The sequence below is a fragment of the Bubalus kerabau genome, chromosome 16, assembly GCF_029407905.1.
Source record: "Bubalus kerabau isolate K-KA32 ecotype Philippines breed swamp buffalo chromosome 16, PCC_UOA_SB_1v2, whole genome shotgun sequence".
Lineage (NCBI taxonomy): Eukaryota > Metazoa > Chordata > Mammalia > Artiodactyla > Bovidae > Bubalus > Bubalus kerabau.
The window spans coordinates 49,231,354-49,243,529 of NC_073639.1; the positions used below are offsets into that span (position 1 = coordinate 49,231,354).

Below are 12,176 nucleotides of genomic sequence, written 5' to 3' on the forward strand. Positions count from 1 at the left end.
ATACCGAGAGCATCTCATAATCCAAAGCGAGTAGGCCCGACACAGGGAGCGGAGTAGACGGGACGCCTCTGGTACCTGAGTCAAACTGGACCAGCCTCAGCTCGGGGAACCGCAGCGAGTGCAGAGCTGTCATCCGCTGCAGCTGCTGTGCGTAGGGCGCGGTGTGCTCCCGCAGGCAGTGCCGGAAGAGCCGCATCCTGTGGCTGTAGAGGGAGGGTGGCCGCGCCACCCACAAGTGCGGGGGCGCGGCCACCACCGGAGGGATCACGCACACCACCCTGAGAAGCAGAAAGCATGCATGTCACAGGTGACACCCACGGCACCTCCACCAGGCAGTCCCTCTGGCTCAGGCAGTGAAGGCTCGAGAAGGCAGAGGGCAGAACCATCTGGCAGTGGGGAGTCACGAGAGGAGTCAGGGTGCCTAACTCCAGTCCCCCTGGGGGGGAACGTGGCTGCTGGAACACACCATCACAGCAGCCACAGGAGTGGGTGCCGGCCAGTGAGGACTGCCCAGATCAAAATAAGCCGTGCAGAGTACTGCCCCCTACCCCGAGAGCACAGGGATGTGTGCGGAGGCGGGACATAAGCACTCTGTCTCCTGGATGGTCTGGGGAGGGTGTGAGCCCTGAAGCTGCTACAGCCACAGCGTCCCCAGCCAGGGTTGGGAGCCAGGCTTGGGAGGAGGAGGCCCTGCCAAGGGCAGCAAGACGACGACTCAGAGGACCCGGACTGTCGACTGGACACCCACCTCCCAACCTGCAGATACCACCTGCTCCAGGAACTCTAACCCTCTCCCTTGCTGCATGCAAACTGAAAACCATTTCTGATCAAAATTCTAATCAATGAAACCAAAGAAGCACTAAATAAATGGAGATATTCCATAACTATGGATAGGAAGATCCAGTATAGTCAAGACATCATCAGTTCTTCCCACTTGATCAAGACATTCAATTCAATCCCAGTCAGCTATTCTGTAGATAGTGATAAATTCAATCTGAAGTTTACATGGAGAAGCAACAGACCAGAACAGGCAACACAATACTAAACAAGAAAAAGTCAAATGACTGGCACTACCTGACTTCAAGATTTACTACAGTAATCAACAGCATGATACTGTCAAACAACAAAGATATCAATGGAACAGGAATGATCACCAGATTTTCTCCACAAATAAACTGCAAGGAAAAAAAGAGGGGGAAACAGAACCTATAGATTAAAAGATACATAAAAAGATATAAGTTGATTGTTGATGTATGTACCTCATTGTGACTCCGGCTTGAAATATTAAAAAAATCATGAAATAATCAGAAATGTGAATATGGAACAGACATTTGATGATATTATATCTGCTCTGTGAAAGACAAAGTCAGAAGAATGAAAAGACAAACAACAGACTTGAAGAAGATATTTGCAAAAGATACATCTGCTAAAGAACTGTTATCCAAACATATAAAGAACTCTTAAAATGCAACAATAAGAAAAATGGGGGAAGCGATAGCTACGGAGTTTGGGATCGACATGTACACACTGAGGTATTTAAAATGGATAGTCAACACAGTCCTACTGTAATAATAAAAATTTTAAAATCTTTTAAAAATGGACCAAAGACCTAAAAAGACACATTACCAAAAACATATAAATGTCAAATAAGCATACGAAAAGATGCTCAACATATTATGTCATGATGGAAATGCAAATTAAAACAAAATGCCACTACACGTCTATTAAAATGGCCGAAATCCAGATCACTGACAACACCAATTGCTGGCAAGGATGTGGCACAACAGGAACTCTCATTCATTGCTGGTGGGAATGCAAAATAGTACAGTCACTTTGGAAGACAGTTTGGCAATTTCTAACAAAACTAAACAGTCTCTTACCATAAGATCTAGTAATCACATCCCTTGGTATTTACCCAAAGGAATTAAAAACTATGTCTACACAAAAACATAGATGTTTGCAGCAACTTTATTCATAACTGCCAAAACTCCACAGCATCCATGCTGTCTTTCAGAAGGCAAATGTTTTTTATTTTTTTAAGTTGCACCAGGTGGCTTGCAGGATCTTTCTTCCCTAACCAGGGATTGAACCTGAGCCCCCAGCATTGGAAGTGCAGGCCACCAAGAAGTCCCAGTACGTGAATGTTTTTAAACAAACCGGTGATTCCAAGTCTTCTCAGGTGCCACGAGTGGTAAAGAACCCGCTTGCCAATGCAGAAGATGTAAGAGATGCGGGTTTGAGCCCTGGATTAGGAAGATCTCCTGGAGAAGGGCATGGCAACCCATTCCAGTATTCTTGCTTGGAGAATCCCATGAACAGAGGAGCCTGGCGGGCTACAGTCCACAGGGTCACAGAGAGTCGGACACGACTGAAGTGACTTAGCACACACGGAGGGGGTGCTTCCAGACAATGGAACATTATTCAGTGTTAAACAGAAATGAGTTATCAAGCCCTGATGAGATATGGAAGAACCTTAAGTGCACATTCCTAAATGAGAGAAGCCATCTGAAAAGGTTGCCTACTGTATGACTCCAACTATAAGACATTCCAGAAAAGCAAAACTATGGAGACAGTAAAAAGATCAGTGATTGCCACGTTTTGGTGGGGAGAGAGGGATAAATAGGAAGGAATCAACCCAAAGGAATCAACCCATAGGTTTCCTAGAGGGTGGAGAGACCATCTGATGCCAAAGCTGAAGACCCCAAAATCGATTCTGAACAGACTCCAAAGGACAACCTGGGGAGAGAAGTGAGATGAATGTCCACAAAACAACCACAAAAGTTGGTGGGGTGCAACACAGCGTTTATTTTTTGGGGCTCCAAAATCACTGTGGACAGTGACTGTAGCCATGAAATTAAAAGATGCTTACTCCGTGGAAGAAAAGCTATGACCGACCTAGACAGCATATTAAAAAGCAGAGACATCACTTTGCCAACAAAAGTCTGTCTAGTCAAAGCTATGGTTTTTCCAGTAGTCATGTATGGATATGAGAGTTGGACCATAAAGAAGGCTGGGTGCCAAAGAATTGATGTTTTTGAACTGTGGTGTTGGAAAAGACTCTTGAGAGTCCTTTGGATGGCAAGGAGGTCAAACCAGTCAATTCTAAAGGAAATCAACCCTGAATGTTCATTGGAAAGACTGATGCTGAAGCTAAATACTTTGGCCACCTGACGCAAAAAGCCAACTCAATGGAAAAGATTCTGATGCTGGGAGAGATTGAGGGCAGGAGGAGAAGGGGGCGACAGAGGATGAGAGGGTTGGATGACATCACTGACTCAATGGATATGAGTTTGAGCAAACTCTGGGAGATAGTGAAGGACAGAGGAGCCTGGCGTGCTGCAGTCCATGGGGTTCCAAAGAGCTGGACACGACTTAGCGAGTGAACACCACCACCAACAGTAGGTGAGTAAAGAATGCTTACAATACTCTACCTTACCTGTCGATGACATCCTGGAGGGATTCTTGACGTTGAGTCAGCGTCAAAATCAGGTCCCTGTGACTTTTCAAGGGCGATGTGTGCCTGCTTGCAGGCCCAGCCCCCTTCCCGTGACCACGGTCAGAAGCCCGGAACCAAGGCACCTGCTCTCTGCCAGGAAAGGAACAAACCCCCAACAAGTCTCTGCCGTAGATTGGGGAGCGGGAGCAGCGCCGTTCGTTGACGAAGTAAATCTGGTCCAGCCGCTCTTTCAGAAGTCTGCTCTTCTCCTCCTTCAACAAAAACAGGGATGAAAATGGCTGCTGAGAAATAACACGGCCGGTCTTACTGAGCCCTATGAGTCCCCCGTGTATGGCAACTGGCCATAGAACACGCGTAAGACTCATGGGGCCAGGCTACACGGAAAACAGTGACAGAAAAGCAAGCAGAGAAAACAGCGCCATTTTCATTGCCAACGTGAGTAGTATTTCTTCAGACACTGTGAGCATTTCTAATGTCTGAAAGACTAGTAGAAGCATACAAAAAAATGGGAAAGGTAATCTTTATAATCCTAAAGCCTAGTTGATGAGAAAAAGTGTTTTTAATTCTCTAATTCAAGGGCACACCATGTATTTGATGGCAAGTAAACAGATAAACGCCTCACAGAGGCGGGGATATATTAATATCACAACCCTCCCCCATGACAAGCAGCTTCTGAGAAGGACTCCCGTGCATGCAGGGATGCCACGATGCTGCGCTGGGATCTGTTGCACCATACCTGGGTGGGGCCAGCGACAGGAGAAGCTGGTTTGGAGGCCGCTCCGGTTTCTCCTGCGGCCAGGGGACTGACTGCCACTCGACCAGGCACACCCACTACAAATGCAAAAACGAAGGGCTGGCACACAAAACTACTGGCGTGCCCTCTAGAGGCCCTCCTTGACTGGCATGCTTCCTGGAGCATCCTTGGCTTTCACAAGCACATTTCTAGAATATGTCAACTCAAGTCTAAATCATTCAGAACCAACAGTGAGGCATTCCTGCTCTCTGGCCATGATCTGAAGTGAACGTCAGGGTCTGACTCTTTGCCAAGAGCCCTGTGTGCACCTCAAACCTCCCCACCATCCCGCTGAGCAGCAGCCACATGGGCCCTACGCACTGCTGTCCTTGACATCTCGGCTGCATCAACCCTGTTTGCCCTGGACAGAGGGATGCCAGGGCCCAGGGCAGTCTGCTCCCATCAGCCAAGCCATGTTGCCTGTCTTGACAGACACTTCTCCACAAGGACTGTGAAGGGGGTAGCTGAGGTCAGTCGTCAGTTCTCAGTGAAGGATCCGCTTGCAGGGAGCAAGGGAAAGGGTTGAGATGACTAGAGCCCAGTGGCTGGACTGGTGTCAGGTTGGGAGTCTGGGGCCTCACAGAACAGGACTGAGCACCCTCTAGGGAGAGAAAACCTCAAGTATGAAGCCAACCAAATACAAGTAGAATTGCACGTGGTCCAGCTGGACACAGAGCAGTGACCAGGACCCTCCAGTACCCACACCACCAACAGAAAGAGATGGAGTGTAGTGACCAGGGGTTCCAGTTAGGAGAGGTCCTTGCCACCTCCACACATCAACCTGAAGAAGTGCCCATGTGCAACAGGTGTGCTCCCCAGCAAGCACCACGGGAGGGTGGGTATGTCTGAAGCAAGGGACCCTGGTAGGAAGCAGGCAGTGGGGGTGCTGGAAGGAGCACCAGCCAGCTGGCAGGAACAACCCTATTCTGTTACTTGACCAAGGGAAATTCTAGCACGTTCCCTAAATGTATTTGTAACATGAACAAGCAAAATTTCTCATGATTCCAAGTCTCTTGTTAGAGCAAAATCAAAACAAAAAGTCTTAAGGTGAGTGACGGCCGGTTGTATTCAACCAGGACCTTTGGGAACAAAAGAGAAAAGAGACATAGCAGACACGGGCCGTCTGCGGAAATCAGGGGCAGCCAAAAACAGGACTGTCGGGTTCTGGGGCCTTACAGAACCCATCAACATCCTCCACCTGCCTCAGAAGCAAAAAGAGTTGGTAAGTGGTTTCAAAGCCAAGTATCCCCCCAGCTCACAGCACCACAGCACTCCACTCTACCTGGCGGGGTCACAGGCGTGGGGCTTGGGCCACTGGCTGGAGGCTTGCTTCCCAGGGCATTCAGGGCACCCGCCTGAGACACAGTCTGCATCACCACGGGGCCAGGAGGGCGCAGGTAGGACTGCCCAGGCGCTGACACAATCTGGAGCACACTGCCTGCAAGCAAAGGGCACGGGTCAGTCACGAGGTGCCTGTGCTTTCCGTCCCCAGCCACACCCACTTCCAAAGGTACAGAATGAGGTGAGAAACCAAAAATCCAGAATCAAATTTACTCCAGTGAGGCAACACAAAGTTCAGTTTGCTGGAGAAAGATGGAACTACTTCATTCTCAATGAATGAAAACTCTGAAGATCAAAGACACTTGGCTTAATGTCAAGAAAAACTTCTGCAACTCCTTGCAATGCCAGATTTCAGGCAGCGAGGCAGGTTCCCACTCACTGTCTGCTCCAAGCCTGAGCCATCATGCGGGGGTGGGGGGGGGTGGGTTCCTGCCCCCAAATTACACACTGGGTGCGTGCCAGCTGGTCAAGCTGGATGAAGAAATATCAAAAATCTCTGTGGCTCTATAACCACTGTTTAAAAAAACCTGCCATTTCCAGCCTCTGTGTGATTTAGTCCTGAAATCCTCTACTCTGGAATTATACTTTACAAAAACTAGAGTGCACCAGAAATTCTTAAGAGATGGCCTCACCTTTCTGGTCAAAAAACTGGAGAAATATGGAGTAAACCAAATGAAACCTTTTTTTTTTTTTTCCCTGCAGGCTTCCTGGGGGCCTCCACTCTGCTAACATGTGACCCTGGTGCCCACATGGAACACCCCAGACTGGGCTGACAACTGAACTGTCCACCCCGACAGGAGTCATAAACGCATGTCTGGGAGGCTGATTGGGGAGGTGGCCGGACCCCACCTCTGGGAGCTCTGGCCAAGTCACTGAGGATGAATTTTAACATCCCAGTCAAACTGTATCCCCTTGTTTCCTCCAAGAAGCAGTTACTGCAGGAACACACCGCTCTCAGCCAGAGGCAGTCTGGAAGTTTTAAAGTCTGTACATAAAAGAAAATAATTTCTCCTATGTAAATTGCTAGTCTTCTAGAGTTTTGAGGGCAATTTACCTCACACTAAAATCTGCAAGGAGCAATTATTTCTGTTTTGATTTTTAGAATAGGAAACTGTATTCAAAAATTTTTTAAATTACTATCCTGTATATAATATGGACCAAGGGCCAGGCCACTGGGTGATTTACGAGTCACCTCCCTCATTTAAAACACCTACAAGGTGAGACTCATTTAGGCCACTGCCAGGTGAAGCACCTGCGCTAAAGGGGCCAGAATCACAGCCACGGGGGGGTGCCCCAGTCAAGCCCCTGTTGGGTCACCACCCATCAGACAGCCTTACCTTGGAGCTGTAGGGGCTGGCCGGCCGTGAGCTGCCGGAGCTGGCTGTGTGACAAGGTGAACTTGTTGCCTTGGAACTGCAGTGTCACGGGGGTCTCTGGCTGGGCGACTCGGCTCGGTGGGCCTGCGAGGGAAGCCAGTTGGGCTATTTTGACCACTTCCCCACCTGCAGAGATGCAGACGAAACGGGAATGAACATTCTTTGGAAGGGCTGGCGACTGCTATGCTGACAATCACTGGTCACAGAGAATGACCGTCTGTAGCGAACTAAAGTGTCACAGGGACGTTCATTAGGTGTTGCTGTCTAACACTTTCAGAAGATATTTTAATAGAAAAGAAAAAACAATTAGAATTAACACCAGGTTTTAATGGTCAACTTACTTAATCCTAACTGGTAGAAATTTTAGAATATCAGATATTAATAATTAACCAAACCATTAAGGAACGTTTTACTTTTCTTTCCAAACAAGAAAAAGTAGCAAAGATCAAAAGTTAGCAGAAATATACTGGCCATACACTTTGAAACTCTCATATCAACCTCTTCATTTCAGAATACTTTTAAAATGTGAGAAAGTACATATCCAATTTAGCTCACAGAGACAAATGAGATTTTATCACTACAGATATAAAATACAGAACTAGCTTCAATTATACCCATAACCTTTTCAAAATTTGGCAATGTATTTAAGTACATAAATACATCACACTTTACGATACAATATTCACAGTAATTTGAACTAGATCGTAGAATTTGGTCTATAATTCTAACTGAAAAAATGCAAAATTTAACAGTGCTTAAATTCTTTCAAACAGAACTCAGATGAGATCATATGTACCTAACTCAAAAAGATACTACATTCAAGCTGGAATTGAGCAACAGCTTCAAAGGTTTCTTTAAACCCAATGGTTGATATTCGAGTCTAAATGTTCCTCCCATGAAATTCATGCCAGAATTATTAGTAATACTATAAAGAGAATAGTTAGCCAAAGACTAGAAAAACGCCGAAGGATATATTGCCCACAGAAACCGTAAACAAGGGAGGGGAAACGGAAAAGGAGACGCAGAGATTTGTGCACAGAAACATGACTCTTCCATGAGCTCCCCTCAGTCCAGAAGTGGAGGCGCCAGAGTGAAAGGTGGCCTGGCCCCTCACACTCCCCTAAGCACGGCTCCTGCAATACACCCCTCAGGACTACTACCTCAGGCCAAAAACACCCGCAAAACACATGTAAGGGCTCTCCTGCCCTGGGCAATGAACCAGGATAAGTGCTCTTCATCTGCTGGCATGAAAGAGGGGCGTGACACAAGAGAAAACTAAGGTAACTCAGGGTCTCCTCATGACCCTACTTCCCTCTCCTGTCTTTCCAGAGAAGCCTCAACATAACTTGTTGTGCTAACAAATAAAGTGCTCCAGGTGGTATCTGAGAAATGATGTAGCCCAGATGGTTCTGTCAGTACACTTCTGACTGCAGCATGGACAGAGGGAGTAGGCTAATCACACTGGCCACAATAAAAAGTTCTATTTAAAAATGTCAGTGATCTACTGCAAAACGTCTCACTTAAGTAATAACTCACTGCAGCTTCAAATCTGGGGATAAACCAAGAGACTAGCAGGAAGTGGGACTGCAGTTCACAGGCTTTCCTTCCCCTGCCCTTTGCTCTCCGAGGGGCCCTGGAGGCTGACAGGATGAGCCCAAGGCTTGCTAAGGAGAAGTGCCAGCCTCAGCCACCAAGGTGGAGCACAAGCCCAAGAGGGAAGCAGAGCTGATGGACGGGGCCACGAGAAAGGACAGAGAGAGGACAAGACCCTGGACCTTGGCCCGGAGTGGGGCCTCCCTCTGTAGGCCAAGGGCTAGAAAGGACAGTGTGGCGAAAGGCAGCACGGGACACAGGGTCAGGGAGACGAAGGGAGCGGACAGCAAGGCTCTTCACACGCCGCTCATCTGAATACAACGTCCTTGTGCAAAGAGGTGGCAGACCAGGGAGCGGCGAGGCCACTTACTCGGCAGGCGCGCCTGGGCCTGCGAGGTGAGCACCAGCCCCTGCGGCAGCGCGCTCTGCCCGGCCGGGTGCGAGGGGGCCTGGGGCTGGGGCTGGGGTGGGCCCGGGGCGGAGGCTGGGACAGTGGTCTGAGCCCGCAGTTTCGCAGGATGGGCTGGGCTAGGTGCTGTGCTGAAGGTCGAGGTAGGCTGGTGTCTCGGAGCACCGGTGGAGGCCTGAGAGGTCTGAAACGGGGCTGCTGCCGCTGCAATTGATAAGGTTGGTTTGTGCAAAGCTGTTAGAGGTTCTTCATACAATGCAGTATTAAATCCGAATTTTACAGAAATAAAACAAACAGTATTTCCTTCACACCACCTCTCCAATGAGAAGCCCTCCCTAAAAGGGGGGCGGGATGGCCTATGGGATGAGAAAATCTAATTTTTTATATGTTGTTAACTATTTTCACTTTACGTTCACCACCCTGCTACATGGTGTGTTTCTGGAGTAAACGGAGTGTCAAAAGTCGGCCCTTAGGTGCATCAGTGAGAGCCATGTCCTCACCACGTGAGAAGGTAGGCAGCACTGGCCCCCTGGCTTCCCAAAGAGCTCTTACAACAAGCTGCTCTGGCATTTATGAAGATCTCAGAAAAACATGGGACACGACCCCACAGCTAAGGGTTACAAGACTATTTATTACCTTTCCTGCTGTTTAACCCTATCCTTCTTCACAGTAAGCAGGTTACGTTGAAGTGGTGGCACTGAACACAAGAGCAGACTTCCTCAGAAGTTTCTTAAATGACTTTGAGGTGTATTTCCCGACATAAAAGAGAACGTTTGTTTCTGCTGAGGTACATTATCACCATCACATCAACAGTGACTCAACTAAGAATGTAATGTCTTATACAATTCAAAGACATGAAAAAAACTAAACTCATGTAAGAACTACACGTGGTCTCCTGGGAGAGCCAGAGCAGACAGTCCCCTTCTGCTCAGAGGAGTGGTCACACATCCCCATGGGGCCAGGGAAAGTGCGAGAGGAATTTCTTCCACAAAAACCCTTTGCAATGCCGAGCACAGCCCCCTGAGAGGCATACCTTTTGCATCCGGATTTGCAGAGAATGTGGCAATGGGTGGCCGTCCTCGAACGTGGCCCTGTGGCGTGGCCGTGGCTGTGGCAGGGGTGGCCGTCCGGGGTGGGTGTGTGTTGGGGAAAGCCACGGTGCGGCCCTCAGGCTTCTGGCCATACTGCACAGGCTGGAACAACCTGGATGCCCATATGCACGGGCAGGGAGATGTGGACACTGCTGAGACGCGAAGGCAGGGCCCCCTAGATGGGCGCTGGGGACCCAGGGCCACCTGAGGGCAGAGGGCTTCCCACCTCAGGGGCAGTTTAAATAGGGAGATTTCTAAATACAGTATTAAGAAGCAGCCGCTCACCAAGGACAGGGAGAGGGGTGCTTAATACACAAAAGTGGTACCTCTACCCCTGCAATGCTTAGGCAACATTCAGGAGTGAATGTGATGGCAATTTTTAGGTTTCCATGAATGTGGACTAGAAAAATTATATCTAACACACAGTCCATTAGACTACTTTTTTGATTAAGAGTCAAGCAGAGTGAAAAGTCAACGTGCACAATTAGGTAACAAGAAACAGCAGAAATGATAAAGGCACCTCATAGGTGCCAGTGGGGAAAACTTAAAGTGAGAGCCACAACACAGCTTCCCTGTCTGACTTTTTCACAAGGCTATATGCTCTTCACGTTTCTTTCACCTAGAAACCGTAATGGCAGGAATTTTGTATTTTCAAAACCCCCGTGCAATGCAACAGGTGGAGACAGCCAGCAGAAGCAACTAAATGAGGCTGCAACAGCCCAGAGAGGACTTTGGCTTCACCACCCCGGCTCTGTATTTAACTGAGGGCTGCAGGGCTCCTGCGAGTGCAGGCAAGGAAGCTGAGGGAAGGGTGGTCGGACCCAAGTCGTCAAGTAAGTCACATCAAGAAAAGGCAGTAAGAACAGGCTGCCAACCGCAGCGCTGGCCCGTTTCTCTCTAAATCACCAACCTGCTTTTTCCTTTGTTTCTGACTGGTGCCCAGAATTGTGCATAAATCCAATTCATGGATTTCGCCTACCTCGCCTACTTCAAGTCATTTGTGTTTTGAGTTCATCATCTAGGGTGCCTGCTCCGTCTAGTCTCATGGCACCTGCAAGATGTCCCTTTTTACCCCGGATGCTGTAGCCGGGGTGGAGCCTCTGCCAGACCTCAGGGCCCCACCCCCACCCCCACAGCACTCAGGGACCCCAATCCCGCCCCCACAGTACCCCCTCTGCCCTCCTACTCTGACGGCTGTCACTAGAGCCTGCACCAGGTTACAGGCAGTCTGAGTGCCCCGTCTCTGACCACCTCCCCACGGAGAGCCCTCCCAAAGCCCAGCGGTTCTCCAAAATGATGAAAAGGCTACTCTTCAGGCAGCCGAGTGGCCACACTGGCCTGTCCACACTTGCTGCTTATCCCAGAAACCAAGCACACCTGGGCATTTCGAGAAGCAGGTAACCAGATTAGACGATTAGCCTTTCTCTTCACAAACTGCAGCCCAAGTTCTCGTGTGGAACTCAAACCCAGTCATCCCAGTTCTCCCTGAGAGGCCAGGGTCTCTTTCAGCAGGAGGAAGAGGGGATGCCACCCAGACCCCACGACCCACAGCCAGCCAAGACCCAGTCAGAGGCAGCCAGTGAGCAGGAAGCACCGCTCCACATCATGCCACACACCTGCTGGGTTTCAGTCTGATGGCCGCCGGCCTGCTTGACGGCGGCGGCGCAGTGAACAGCTCCTCAAAGAGTTTCCGTGTCACCTTCTTCTTACCCAGCAGTTCTGCCTCATGGCGAGTCATTTTATTTTCCAAGCCAAGAAGATCAAAAATAGAAAGGTCCGTTTCCTAAGGAAAAAAAGAAAACAATTTTGCTACATGAGGCAGGAAAAAAAATGACTAGGAATCAAAGTGGATTCCAAACTCTGAAGGACAGGCCCTTACTGGCCATCTTCCCAAGAGATGCCCAGCGGGACTTGGTGTGCTCGGTTCCACTTCTTTTTTTTTTTTTTTGATGTGAACCATTTTTAGTCTTTAATGAATTTGTTACAATATTGCTTCTGTTTTATGTTCTGGATTTTTGGCCATGAAGCATGTGAGATCTTAGCTCCTGACCAAGGATTGAACTCACAGTCCCTACATTACAAGGTAAAGTCTCAACCACTGGACCACAGTCAAGTC

The 12,176-nt window shown here is 48.7% G+C and overlaps 1 protein-coding gene across 8 annotated transcripts in view; it reads right to left on the reverse strand.

Annotated features, from left to right (window-relative positions):
* The window catches only part of EP400 (E1A binding protein p400), a 110,789-nt gene that overhangs the window by 35,158 nt on the left and 63,455 nt on the right, over window positions 1-12,176 (reverse strand). For 7 of the 8 annotated variants that reach the window (XM_055550466.1, XM_055550465.1, XM_055550463.1 and 4 more), the window contains 8 exons: window positions 11,677-11,843; window positions 10,003-10,172; window positions 8,931-9,173; window positions 6,929-7,093; window positions 5,533-5,688; window positions 4,194-4,288; window positions 3,437-3,708; window positions 76-278 (listed from right to left, as the gene is read on the reverse strand). In XM_055550466.1, the coding sequence (XP_055406441.1) occupies window positions 76-278; window positions 3,437-3,708; window positions 4,194-4,288; window positions 5,533-5,688; window positions 6,929-7,093; window positions 8,931-9,173; window positions 10,003-10,172; window positions 11,677-11,843 (1,471 nt within the window). The remainder of the gene's footprint in view (window positions 1-75; window positions 279-3,436; window positions 3,709-4,193; window positions 4,289-5,532; window positions 5,689-6,928; window positions 7,094-8,930; window positions 9,174-10,002; window positions 10,173-11,676; window positions 11,844-12,176) is intronic. The other variant, XM_055550467.1, reaches the window with a different exon arrangement.